Source organism: Manis javanica, chromosome 10, assembly GCF_040802235.1.
Source record: "Manis javanica isolate MJ-LG chromosome 10, MJ_LKY, whole genome shotgun sequence".
In the NCBI taxonomy this organism is placed as follows: Eukaryota; Metazoa; Chordata; class Mammalia; order Pholidota; family Manidae; genus Manis; species Manis javanica.
Window position 1 is genome coordinate 2,988,201 of NC_133165.1, and position 14,108 is coordinate 3,002,308.

The 14,108-nt window shown below is 45.9% G+C and overlaps 1 protein-coding gene across 2 annotated transcripts in view; it reads left to right on the plus strand.

The window, feature by feature from the left end:
- CREBBP (CREB binding protein) overlaps positions 1 to 14,108 on the plus strand; it is a 124,786-nt gene that overhangs the window by 85,912 nt on the left and 24,766 nt on the right. For both annotated transcript variants that reach the window (XM_073214575.1, XM_073214576.1), the window contains exons 12-19: positions 1,499 to 1,623; positions 2,245 to 2,433; positions 3,943 to 4,350; positions 5,655 to 5,834; positions 6,816 to 7,005; positions 11,173 to 11,291; positions 11,422 to 11,661; positions 12,057 to 12,145. In XM_073214575.1, coding sequence (XP_073070676.1) covers positions 1,499 to 1,623; positions 2,245 to 2,433; positions 3,943 to 4,350; positions 5,655 to 5,834; positions 6,816 to 7,005; positions 11,173 to 11,291; positions 11,422 to 11,661; positions 12,057 to 12,145 — 1,540 coding nt within the window. The remainder of the gene's footprint in view (positions 1 to 1,498; positions 1,624 to 2,244; positions 2,434 to 3,942; positions 4,351 to 5,654; positions 5,835 to 6,815; positions 7,006 to 11,172; positions 11,292 to 11,421; positions 11,662 to 12,056; positions 12,146 to 14,108) is intronic.

The window sequence follows — 14,108 nt, forward strand, 5'->3', positions numbered from 1 at the left end:
GCCAAGCCTGGCAGCGTGTAGCCTGAACAGAGTTTGTACTCGAGTCCACATCAGGCTGGGGTGCTGCGACCAGCTTCTGGAGGTTCTTTTCTCCAGTTGAAATTTGATGTTTTTTGTTGGTTGAAGCAGTCATTTGAGTTTAGGGGGAGGGGCGTCTCCAAGCGCTTGTCAAATTGAGACTTGAACAGTAGAGTGTTTCTACAGATTATGAAATAAAGTGGTGGCATTATCCATAAGATTCCAGAGCAAGGCCTTGCCGCCGTGTGTAGAATAGAGGGGGGAAGAAGTCCTTGTGAATGTTGTGGCAATCTACTGCATGCTGGAAAAGACATGGTAAATAAACTGATGTTATAAGGAAACTTTCCAGGGACTTGTTTTCATGGACCAGATAGAGGGGAGGAAGGGATCAGGAGGTCAGAGGCAGCGAGCCTGAGCCGAGGAGCCGAGGCTCTGCTGGCCCCGGGTCTGCTGAGAGAGCTGCTGAGCAGAATACTGACGGGGGCACCTGACAGTGAGCCCTCCTGTGCCTCCCCGAGCAGCCTACCTGGGTCTGTGTGAAGAGAGACTTGATGGTGCTGTTTTTCAGTATATCCTTTTTGTATTTAGTTAACAATATCCTCAAGGAGAGAGGAAAATTTTTTTTTATTACAGACTTCCTGGAAGCTCCTCCTGGGCCTATGTTGGCTCTTTTTTAGGGTGACTTTTGTAGGTGTCATTGAAGGTAGTGCTAAGGGGACGCATGCCCTTTGAGACCCTCTTGCAGCCCTACCAGTCCCGCTAGATCCCAGTGTCGGTCCCAAGAGTTTCTCGAATGGGCCTTTATGCAGAGCACAGAGTCCACAGAGTGTTGTGTCTGGACGTGTCATGGTGTGACACCCCTGTAGATGGCGGGCACCACAAGGAGGATGAAAGTGGCCTTAAAAGTGAGATCTTGCCAGTCTGGGGAGGAGGCTGAGATTGAGAAGTGCCATGCCAGCCCGCGGGCTCTTGTAAACGCTTCCATGCTTACGAAATGGAGACCATGTCTTGAGTCTTATCCTAGAACTAAGAATCAGTGGAAGCTCTCCCGACGAGCTGATGAACTAACTGGCTTCCTGCAGGAGAGGAGAAGGAGCCAGGTGCTCCAGGGGTGTAGGGGGCAGGCTGGACGGTGCCTGGGAGTGCCTGCCCAGCGCCTCTTCATCCCCGTGGCTGCTGGGCCGCTTCTGTTGGAGTGCTGTCGTCTCACTGCTCAGTGCTGCCCCTGGGCGTGGTGGCGGCGCTTCCCCTGACTTTCTCCCTTCATCTCCTCCTGCTCCCTCATCCCTGCTCCACCATACCTCCCTCACCACAACCGAGTCAGTGCTTATTTCCTGGATAAGAAGTCTGGCACTTACCTGGTGATTTCCTTTCAGTTGTATGTGTTCTGTCCTTCATTGCTTAGAGTTTATTTGACGAGTTATAATTCTCTTTTCCTGTGGGAGCTTTTCCTAATGAACCATTGTGGGTACATTTACAGGGATGAATTCATTTACCCCAATGTCCTTGGGGAATGTACAGTTGCCACAAGCTCCCATGGGCCCGCGCGCAGCGTCCCCTATGAACCACTCTGTCCCGATGAGCAGCATGGGCTCCGTCCCAGGGGTAAGTGCCTCGGCGGGGCAGAGAAGGCCTTGCTCGAATCCAGGTAATGCTCTAAGCCGTGAGGTCATGGGTGGTCTGAGAACCCTATGGCACTTGTTCCTTTGGATTCGGGCTATGCTTTCTTTACTGCCTCTCTCTCTCTCTCTCTCTCCCTTCCTCCCTCCCTCTCTCTCAGTCTTCATTACTACAGTGAGAATTATTTGACCATACTTACCCTTATTGGAATGACAAACTCATAGGAACTTGTGACTTTGTGAGAAGATGGAGTTCTGAGGATCAAGTAGGCAGCCTCAGATATGCAGCCAAGAGAGACTTGTCAGTATCTGTTGACTCCTGGAACTTACCTCCTCAGGCTTTCTAAACATGCAGAGAACTCAAACAAGGCGTGTTTTGACCTTTAAATTATAGCATGCTACTGATTTCTATTCAAAAGACCATTGGAAGCTGGCTCATCAGAGAACTTGCAGGAGAGCAAGGTGCCTGGGAGCCAGAAGGCCTGAGCAAGTGGTGGTTCTCTTCCTGAAAGGGAGGGAGGATTTGAGGATTTCTGTCTTTTCTAGTTTATCTTGAAGGCGCTGGACCTTGTGTTCTGAACTCTCAAAGGTGTGTACTGTCTTTTAGATGGCCGTTTCTCCTTCCCGGGTGCCTCAGCCTCCAAACATGATGGGTGCGCACGCCGGTAACATGATGGCCCAGGCGCCTGCACAGAGCCAGTTCCTGCCGCAGAGCCAGTTCCCGTCCTCCGGCGGGGCGATGAGTGTGAACAGTGTGGGCATGGGGCAGCCGGCGGCCCAGACAGGCGTGTCACAGGTGTGGTTTCCCTCTGGGACCGTGGGCACCTGCACTGATGGAGCCCCAGCTTCCTCCTGACTTGAGCGTGTCTTAGTTCATTAGAATTCTAGAGTACATGTTTCATTTTCACATGTTAGCATCTCTTGTTTTTTTTCCCCCCATTTTGTTCTGTCATTTTTACCTTGTTTGGAATTACTCTTCCCATCTTTGGGCAACCTTCATGCTGATGTGGAATGGAGTGCGGTTTTTTGGTTTGTGTGATTTTGTGTTTTGATTTTTGGGTCTTTAGTTGTCATTTTCTTGGTTTTTATTTGTGTATTTAAAATTTTGACTTTCACATGTGATTCTGAGAGACACTGCATTTTTTAAGGCGGGAGCGGGGTGAGGCCCCACGCACTCACTCCTGATGGCGTGGCTCATGGACCCCGTTGCCTGTCTGTCTCAGCTTCCCAGGTGAAGTCAGGCTGACTGTATCATTTGAGTAGAATCGCTTTTTAAAAGGTCCACAAATAATTCTGAAGCATGTCTCCAGTTGAGAACCAGTGGACTGAAACATTGCCCTGTTTCAATAACTCTTTTTTCTCTTCTTCTTGAATGTTTTTAATTATTCAGTCTTAGGCTGAAGAGAACTATTTTCCATTCATTTCACTGGCTTTTTTCCCCTTTTAATAGTTATTTGTAGTGCCTTAGATTGTTGCTGTATGGAAGGAAGTACACATGTATCTAAAACAGGCCAAATCTCCCCCCAAAATATAAAATTTCATGCTTTCATTTTTTATCATGAAGTAATGTTGAATAAAAATAATTGACTACACTAAATTTACTCACTAAATATTTATTAAAATAATTCTTATTTTCCATAATATGTCATTGCTCTAGAGCAGGGGTCAGCAACTTGTTCTGTAAATAATTTTTACTTTGTGCACCATAAAGTCTTTGTTTCAACTCCTCTGCTCCACTGTTGTGGTGCAAAAGCAACCATAGGCACATTCATTCATGTACTAATGTGTCAACTGGGCTGGGTGCCAGTAAAGCTTCACTGCAGAAACAGGCAAGCTCACTGGATTTAGCCATGGGTAGACCCCTGCCCTAGACCAGTGATTCAGAGTCACTTTTTAAAAGGTCCACAGATAGTTCTGAAGCATGTCCCTAGTTAAGAAGCACTATATTGATACATTTCCATGTTTCAGTAACTTGCTTTTTTTTGTAAGAGAAATACCTTTTCCAGTGATGTAAGCTGTGTGTGGATGTTTGGAGCACAGAGCTGAGTTGAATGTGTGTGTTTAAGCCAGAGGTTTCAACAGTTACACGAAATGCTTCTCATTCCTAGAGTTAAATATTATTGGAAAGTGCACATTATTGTTTGTGTACAGCTGGATGAATTTTTATAAACGGAACATTCCCTTGAAACCAGCAGACCTCATCAAGAAAACCATGATGAGATTTTCATACATTTGATTCCTCAAATCTGTTGCTACATTTCTAAATGGGGGATATAAATTTAATACACTCTCTTCCCTCCGTTAGGGTCAGGTGCCTGGTGCCGCTCTTCCTAACGCTCTGAACATGCTTGGGCCCCAGGCCAGCCAGCTGCCTTGCCCACCAGTGACCCAGTCTCCACTGCACCAGACGCCACCCCCCGCCCCTGCCACCGTGGCCATGCCGGCTCTCCAGCACCCTCCAGCGCCTGGGATGACTCCTCCCCAGCCCGCAGCTCCCACCCAGCCGTCAACTCCTGTGTCGTCTTCTGGGCAGACTCCCACCCCGACCCCCGGTTCGGTGCCCAGTGCTAGCCAAACCCAGAGCACCCCTACTGTGCAGGCGGCGGCCCAGGTGACACCGCAGCCACAGACCCCAGCCCGGCCCCCGTCTGTGGCCACCCCTCAGGCATCGCAGCAGCCCACGCCCGTGCACGTCCAGCCCCCCGGCACACCGGTGAGACTCGCGGGGAACTCCCAGGAAGAGTGCTGTCAGGAGGCTGCTGCCGCATCTCCGGCAATCCCCAAACTCTGTACCCTAGTTGCACACACAGTGAGCTGTGTGCTGTTTCTCATACGGGCTCCCAAGGCTGTGTTTGGTGGGATGTAACTTAGGACTGTCTTCCTTAATTAAACAAGTTTACAGAAATCAGCAAATCTAAAGAAATCATACCAGGGTCCTCTGTAGAGTTCTTCCACTCTCTGTATGTAGGAGCATTGTGTTCCACATATCTGACCTAGATTGATGTCTTCTGAGTTTTAGTCGTTTCTCTTCTAACACGAGGGTTTGGTAAACAAGCTATTCCTCATTGTATATGCTTTGACCTTGCCAGTCAGCCTCCTATCCAGGCTAAAAGCCTTTTTTTCCCCTGCAAATGGCAGATCCGGGCTTGTGCTTCCAGTGGCTTGGATCTGCCCTAGCCTCTCTAGACCTGCCTGCAGGCCTGGTCCTGTGCTCCCATGAGCTAGGCTGTCCCCTGACCCAGGGCCTTCCCAAGTTGCTGCTGAAATCTTGCTTTTTCTTATCAGTTTGACTTAGGAATCCCCTTACCCCTGAAATGCATCAACTTTATTCTTGGGCTATGGATATTTCCTTAAAAAATAGAATCCCAGCAGCCATCCCAGAATAACATTACTATTGGTATTTTTCCTTAGGAAGTGTGCTTATTCAGCCTTATTTTGTGTTTCTTATCTCTAAATAAGATCTCTTTGTAATTTTGTGTTATCTTTTGATTGTTTACTTAAAAAAACCACTGAGGAAGTCATAGGGGTTTGAGACTCTTCTAGTGATTCCTTCATGTGGGTTTACTTCTCCACCACTGAGCCTGCCACTATTCTGCAGTTAACAGACTGATTAGGAGCATTCTGGCTCCACACGGGTGCTTTATTCCCCTTCCTGCATATATGCTTCTATTTTGATAATTTAGCCTTTTATCATAAACATTGATGACCTTCTTGGAGGTATTTAACCGTAAAATAGGTGGTTCTGTGACCTAGGCAGAAACTTTCAGAAAATAATTTTATATCAAATGTAGAAAGCTCAGCTCCTCTGTCTCTGCATTCATGGAAAGAAGGCAGATTTCTGCCCAATGTTGATTTCCTGTGGAACTCATATTTTAACTTCTGTTCTCTCAAATAGGGGTGCCTATTAGGGTATCACTGAGAAGTGTTAACATGAAACTATATATTGAGTGAGCAACAGGGTTTAAGATCATGTATGTTGTCTTTTTCACAGAGATAAATGATTGGGTTTCTCCACAGCTTTCCCAGGCAGCTGCCAGCATTGATAACAAGGTCCCCACTCCATCTTCAGTGGCCAGCGCTGAAACCAACTCCCTCCAGCCAGGACCTGATGTGCCAGTGCTGGAAATGAAGGCTGAGGTCAAGACCGAGGACACCGAGCCTGATGCCAGTGATGCCAGGGGGGAGCCTGGGTCTGCGGTAGGCACTGTTCTTGGGCATGGGCAGATGTGCTGCACACACAAGTGTCACTAGAATGTTCCCAGGGGAGGCGCCAGAGGTCCTCCACGGATGTCCCTGCCTTTTTAAAAATATCCTGTTTGGTTATGGGTTCAAGTAGGAAATAAGTTTAAAAACACATTGGTTATTTATTTTTAGATATTAGGTGTGGTTTTATTTATTTATTTTTTTCAGAAATGAAGAACACTGGCTTATGTTTTAAATGTCTGGATCATCCAACAGCTTTTTCATTGCCTTTCATGTTCTTCATTCATTTATAGTTCTGCAGTTAGGCGGCACAAAGGGTGTGCTCACTTGCTGATTAATGTATGGCAGAAGTTAAAAACTAGCAGACTGTGGGCTAAATTGGGCTTGTAAGTGTATTTTGTTTGGCCCACACAGTATTTTTTGAAACAGGAAATTACAAATAAAACTTGATTTTTGGCTTTTCTTAAAAACTGGGAGGCTCTGTTACATTGTGCTTGTAGTGCTCCGGGCGGCCGTCTGGACAGGAGCGCCAGCTGCGGCCTGTAGATGGGGCCTGGTGTCTCTGGCTCGCCAGCCTGCACTCCTCCCTGCTGTGGCCATTTCCTGCACCTGCCTGGCCCTCTGAGCAGTCTGGTTTCTGAAACCTGCCCCAATTTTCAGGGAGATTGTTGTTCCAAACTAGAAATACCTGTATGTAAAACTACTTGAGCATGTAGTAGAAGAGACAGGTGTGCATGCACAATTTTTCCAGCAGTCTAGCAGGTAAACCGTTTTAAGTGGGGACCACAATCACATTTGTGCTGTGTTAAAGTGACTCAGCTGACACCAAATGCCCGTTCCTTCTTGTGCAAGAGAGAAGGGCTGACAACTATCCCTCTGACTAGGGAGGTTTTTAACAACCCTCCCATATGGCTGAGTTAGAATAAAGGTCTTTGTTAGTCACAGATGCTCACCTATAATACTGCTTTTCTCAAGATGATGGAAGAGGATTTGCAAGGATGTTCTCAAGTTAAAGAGGAAACAGACACAGTAGAGCAGAAATCAGAACCGATGGAAGTGGAGGAAAAGAAACCTGAAGTGAAAGCAGAAGCTAAAGAAGAAGAGGAGAGCAGTACAAATGGGACTGCCTCTCAGTCAGCATCTCCCTCCCAGCCACGCAAAAAAAGTAGGTCGTGTTTCCTCAAACTTTAGAACTGTGCTGCCTTTCCATTGAGTTGTGACCCCACAGTGTGGAGTAAAAGCTAAAGTGGAAAAATGACTCTAGCTCCCCTTTTATCTTTCTTGCCTACCATTCCCTGAGTTTACCTCTTCAGAAATGGTGGTAACCAGCTGGACTCCAGTCTGGAAACTTGCAGGGTTTATGGCAGGAATGAAGAATAAGCCGTGGCTATGAGGGGCCTGCCCAGGGGCTGATCTGTCTTCTGAGATGTCATTCGCTGTGGGACTAGAGTAGAAAGTGCATCTGAGTCCTTACGCTGGTTAAACCCTTGGGCCTTACTCAGCAAGGTGTGAACAGCTACCAGTGGTTTTACGCAGGAAGAGGACCGAAAGCCATGATGTCAGGGAAATCACCATGCAGGCGCACACCGGAGCTCACAGGCTTCTGGTGATAGAGACAGCAGACAGATGCCCAGAGTGAGTGGGCATGTGGCAGGAAGCGGGGTCAGTGGGGGAAGATGCTTTGGATTCTGAGATGTGCAGGGTGAGCCAACCTCATGGTGGAGTTGAATAGAACCCACTTCAGATGTGTCTACAGTATCAGCAAAGATAAGTACAGTGTGGGAAAACTTTCAGGGGACCCTTGGAAGTGTGTGCCAGGGCTCAGGAAGTTGAGGGCTGCAGGTGTGGTGCATCTGAGAAAGATGGTTGAGAAATGCTTACTGCTAATAGTGTATAGTTGTGCCATTGGGCAGGACCCTGGAGATCATGGGGTATAGCAGTTCTCAAATTTTTGGTCTCAGACCTCTTTTATACTCCTGAAAATTGAGAACTCCAGAGAGTTTTTGTTTTTGTGAATTATCTGTCACTAGTGATGCTCATAGAAATTTTAAATATTTATTGATTCATTTAAAAATAATCTGTTACACGGTACCCATAAATAATACATTTTTGTGAAAAATAAGTTATCCAAAACAAATATAATTAGAGCAGTGGCATTGTTTTGAGGCTCAGAGTTACAAAGGCACAACTGGAGTCTTGCACCTGCCTCTACTTTCACTTGGTGCTGGTGTGTTTGGTTGAAGTATATGAAGAGACGCCAGCCCCACTGAAATAAGTTAGCTGATAAACAGAAGAGATAACTGGGGTTCTGTTTTGGTACTGTACCAAAGCTCAACAAGTGGAAGCTTCTTAGAAAATCAGTTGCAGTGTGAGATGTGAACCCACAGCACTGACTTTTTCATATCCTCTGACACAGGAGTCCATTTGTCTTGTAGTCTGAAGGGTTTTTTGCCCTTGCATGATTATTTTTATAACCCAGATGGTCATCTGGGAATTTGGCTTACTGAGCTATGCAGATTGTCCAAATGTCTGCGTGCTTCACTCTACAGTATTTTTAAAGATCACATTCATTAGTATCACCATGAATCTCTTCCCCAAAGCCTTATAAATTTTGAGAAGCTGTCAAGCTCGTGTGGCAGATACAAGTTTTTCAAATTTCTAATTTTTGACACACATCCGATTGTTATCATTGGCACCAAATACTGTCAGTTGTCCTTGAAGGAACTGGCCTACTTTGCTCATTTTTGAGAACAGACCTGCCACACACCGAGACCTGAGTAACCGCACCTAGTCTGGCAGCCACCCTGCCCAGCCTGGTGTATTGAAGAAAAGCAGCGACCTCACTGCTCAGCGCCACACTCACACAGGTGCTTTCTGTTGAGACAGCCATTGTGTGCCACTCACAGGCTGTAAGCCAGCTCCCCGGTTGGTCACACAGAAGAGAAGATGTGTAGCACACGGTTGAGATATGAGAGTAGTGATTTTTGCTGCTTCACCCAGGATCTTTTTAAGTGCAGCTGGCATTTTTCTGCTGCATGAGCAGCCTCAGCGGAGCTGCCCCAGGGGTGTTACTCCCCGTTGTTCTTGCCCTGTCTGTGTGAATTGTCAGCACAGTGCAAAAGGCAAATAGCAACTCAGTTTACCATGAAAATCATTTTATATTATGGAAATAAATCTGATTTCACAGACCCAAACAAGGGCCTAGAGCAGTGCTAGAACGTTCTGCAATAAGGGGATATTACGTATCTGTGCTCTGCATTACTGTAGTCACCAGCTTCATGGGGCTCCTGAGCACATGAAATATAGCCAGTGTGACTGAGAAGTGAACTTTTAATTTTATTTATTCAGTTTTAAGTCACAACGTATGGCCAGCAGCTGCCACATGAGGTTTCCAGGGCATCAGTGACCCGTGCTTCCAGGCCCCTGACATGGTGCACCATCTTGGCTGTATGGAGGGTGCTTTGAGGCCAGAGAAGTGCAGTGACTTGCTCCAAACATGCACACTAATCAGTAATGTAGAACTTGTTTCAAATACAACTTCTGACTCTCACTTCTGAATTGGAGTCTTACTACATTAATTGGTGGTTAAGAACAGGAGTTTGAAAATGCTTTTTCCTGGGCATAGGTATTAAACAAATGTGTGTAATGAATGAATGAGCGATCAACCAAAATGAGATGCATATGAGGCCACATCACTTTTGATTGCCACTAGGGAGATAAAGTTTGGAGCAGTGGTCAGGAGACTTATTCTGTAAAGCGCCAGACAGATAGTAACTACTTAAGGCTTTGTGTGCCGTAACGTCTCTGTTGCAGCTACTCAACTGTGCTTTGTAGTGCGAGAACAGCTGTAGACAGTTTGTGAACAAATGACGATGGCTGCATTCTAATAAGTCTTTATTTTTGCAGACTAAAATTTGATTTTGTGTAATTTCCATGTACCATGACATAACATTCTTTTCTGTTTTCCCACTTACTAAAAAAATGTTACAACCACTCTTCGCTCACAGGCTGTACAAAGGCAGGCAGCTGGCCAGATTGGGGCTGTGGGTCAGAGTTAGTTGACCCCTGGTCTAGAAGAATGAAAAAGCTATTGATTAACTAAAGAACTGTTTTCTTATAAAAGGTTATTCATAGAAAACCAAATGCTACTTTATCTCTGTAAAAACAACATAGAAGAAAAGGAGTAGAGGGCCTGAGGCTTCCGCAGGGCCCCTCTGCGCACTAGGCCAGGCCTCTGCTCCTGGAGGGGAGCGTCTGCTGGGCAGTCCCACAGCAGGATGTCTTGTGGCCTGCTGACCGGTGGCCCTTGTCCCAGGTCTACAGCATCCAGGAGCCCTTGCGAGGAGGAGGTCAGTCAGGGCACCCGGGCGGCCCTGGCTCTGACGGCAGTGAGCTCTCAGGAACCCTCTCTGTACCGTGTCCATCTCCTGATACATTCCCAAGATGCCACTTCCCACCTGGAACTTTCAATATTTACAGTATTTTAATCTGGTTTTTAAATTACAGCTCACCACATTATCTGTTGTAAAGAGTCAAAAATCTTTTCATAGCACACCAAAAAAAACCTCACATCACTTAGAGCCTAAGCCATCCGACCCCTGTGCTGTGCTTGCCTCTGGTCGCTCTCTGCAGGGGTGTGTGTGAGCGAGGCGGGCTGGGCCGCCCTGCCTCTGCCGCCACGGGGCCCCGCCTGCCCCGCACCGGTTTACAACTCTCTTGGGTTGTGTGTAAAGGCCCATGTTGAGCGTACTTGGCAGCCGATGTTTATCCTTGCTTGGTGATGACAAAGTGCAGGAAGAGTGGGGTGGCAGGGGGCTGGGGAAGTGGGCTTTGGTGAGTGTGGGAGGGAACAGCACAGACTTTGGGAAGCATCCTTGTTTTCGTAGCTCCATACTGTATACTTTGCGAAGTGGTAATACTTGGGTCTCAGGTGGTCTGAGTTTACTTCAGCCAAGGACAGAAAAATATCCTCAGAGAAGGAGAGGTCCCTTTCCCTGGGCTTTATTACCACACACCGGATCGGTGAAGCAGATTTGGGAGTAAGCTTCATTTTCTATTCCAACACATTTTTAACACTGGAAATCCTTTCATTGAAGAAGCAAACTTGTCAGTGCGATGTTTTGCCTCATTTTACCATGATTCGTGGGTGCAGTTATTAAAAATCGTAGTGTTACTGTGCCGTTCAAAGTCCTGAATCATAGCTTTAGAATGTCCGTGGGCCCTGTGGTGAGTGGAAGCACCACAGCTGGGCCCTGGCTTCCATGTGAAGCGTGATGGAAGGGCTCTGAGTGCCTTATAAACAGTGTGGCTTCCTGATGTTTTCTAACTGCAGTCTTTAAGCCGGAGGAGTTACGCCAGGCTCTTATGCCAACCCTGGAAGCGCTGTACCGCCAGGATCCAGAGTCCTTGCCTTTCCGGCAGCCAGTAGATCCCCAGCTCCTAGGAATTCCAGTAAGTTATAGAGTAAAAACACAACTTCACTAGGGTAACTAATGCATATCCACGGTAAGAGAAAGCTGCCAGGTAAGGCTGGCGTTGGCGTTTTGGGAACCCACTAGACTGAGATGGTTTTGTCTTTAAGGATTATTTTGACATCGTGAAGAATCCCATGGACCTTTCCACCATCAAGCGGAAGCTGGATACAGGGCAGTACCAAGAGCCCTGGCAGTATGTGGACGATGTCTGGCTCATGTTCAACAACGCCTGGCTGTACAATCGTAAAACGTCCCGGGTCTATAAGTTTTGCAGTAAACTCGCAGAGGTCTTTGAGCAAGAGATTGACCCTGTCATGCAGTCCCTTGGATATTGCTGTGGACGCAAGGTACAGTTTAAACTTCTACTGGAAAAGGAACTTCCCTCATCAATCCACTTGGGAAGGGTATCATCATGTGATAGACTGGACACTGGCCCTACCTGTGTGCTGGGAAGCCCCCACAGTTTGGAGTCTAGTAGAAGCGGCTGCCTGCCTGAGGCAATGTGGCAGGTGATCACAGCCAAGGGTGCTCACTGGGGAGGGCCCTGGGGAAGCACTGCCATCTCTCCATGTTTCTTAGGCACTAATTCTGTCACATTGTAACCAAAAATGCCTTTAAATAGCTATGAAAATTGTTAGAAAACTCTCTCTTGTACTAGCTGAATCTCACTTCACTGTGGACTAGAATATTACCTGATAGTGAATGGGATATATTTTTAGTAATTTCTCCTTTACTTTTGCAGTATGAGTTTTCCCCCCAGACTTTGTGCTGCTACGGGAAGCAGCTGTGTACAATTCCTCGCGATGCCGCCTACTACAGCTACCAGAATAGGTAAGCCTCTAGCAGTTTCCTCAATTCCAGGACAGAAGGAAGGTCTTAGGCCGAGGCATGCTCATCTGATGATAGCCTGGGTACATTCTTTCTTTCCTGAAGTGCCAAAGAAAAGGGCCACAATTTTAGTATTTCTTGGTCACTCAGGCCCAAGCATGCTTTTACAGTATAAAACTTCAAGCTCAGAGCTGCTTGCTGCACTACTCGGATCAGGTACATCTGGTCCTTAAGCCGTGGTCCGTCTTCTAAAATGTAACCAAAGAAGAGGCTAGCTAGAGTTGAGAGTTACTCTAATAAAGACGACAGGTCTTTTTTAAAATACCAATAAAGTTGAAACATTGTATTTTACTTTTCCTCCTATAAATATTTGCCTAGATAATTTGGCCTGAAGGGTCTGATAGAAAGATTTGCATTGGTGCTAATTCATTAAGCAAATAAAAACTTTTGTTTTTATAGACTTTTTAAAATTAGTAACACAATGAAGAATGAGGACACAATCTGGTGCTCTTACTGAATTCAAGACTAACTCCCCTACTGTAAAATGGCCTTTGCAAGGTTTTGGGAGTAGTAGGTTTGCTTGAGAAATATTTGCCATTCTCTTAATGTGGGGAGATGGCTAAAGAGTAAATCTCCTATATTAAGTAGAGGGAGAATGAAAATAGTGTTTTTTGTCATCAGTTCCCCACACAAATACAATTTACCAAGTTTGGGGGTTCTTGTACAGATGAGGTTTATTTGTATCCATTGCTTCAGGTGGCCACATGTTACCACAGCATGAGGGCCCTATGCCTTGGAGCCCAGGTTGTAAATCCTGGTCAGATTCCAGTTACATTGTCTACATTTTATGAATAAGCCGCTAAATTTGTGGTCAAGGTGGAGCTTTGTACCTGTTCTTTGTCTTTACGTTCAAGTATTAAGTGTTAACATTAGGATTTGATGTTTTGATTATCTTGATCTCCTTTGTGTATAGTAATTACATATGTTCTAATATTTTGAAGGCAATAGAGAGGTTTATCTTACTTGTTCAGTGGTACATGCACAGGCCTGAATAATTTGGAATTTCTAAATTACCTTCCAGTTATGTTTTTTTAATTAGTTCAATTATTTTTTTAATGTCATATTCAAAGTATAGTAGCTTCCTTCAAAAAAAAGAACTGTTGACCTAAAAGTATGTTGGGAAAAGGATCCAAGCGTTGCCCAGCTCACGTGTCCTGGTGCTGTTGGGCACAGGGCAGTGCTGGTGCTGGGGCGCATATTCCACTGTTAGAATTTAATTTTGGTGCAAGCCTCCCTTCTGTCGATAAGCATTTTAAGACAAGGTTTAAAAGACAGGGCCACTTTGTAGCAGGGTGTGTCCCCTGGTGGCAGGTGTTCTGCAGGTTCTGACCCCCTCCCTTCACAATCCTAAGCCCCACGGCCTTTAGCGCCCTCTCTTGTCCATGCCGTGGGCACAGAACACCTTCCCTGATAGCCTTTGTTGTCCATGACCTAGGAAATAACGAGTAGGAATTCAGTTTGTAAACTGTTACCTGCCAAACAAAATAAAATTACGAAAATTTAAAAGAACAGGTTTAAATTAACCATACCCTGAAAAATGCCCCTCCTACTGGATGCCCGACACAGTCCGGGTCTAGAAGCAGCAGCAGCAGATGGCTTGCCGCAGTTTCTGCTGTTTGGGGCCTGTGCATTGTAGCGCTGTTCCTGAGTCCGTGGGGACCCTGCCTTTGCTGAATTGCACAGACTTTGGCCATGTTTAAGCTGAGAACAGTTAAAGTTTAATGAATAAATAGGGTCAGGCTACCCTATTGTCCTCATAAGAAGAGGTTGTTGATGGAGTACAAGCATAGGATTATTTTGAAAGTTCTGAAATGTCCAATTTTATTTCTATGTAGAATTTCATTTTTAGTGAATGAAAATCATCTGTTTTTCTTTAGAGTAGAAACCTAAGGAAAGTTCTGTTATA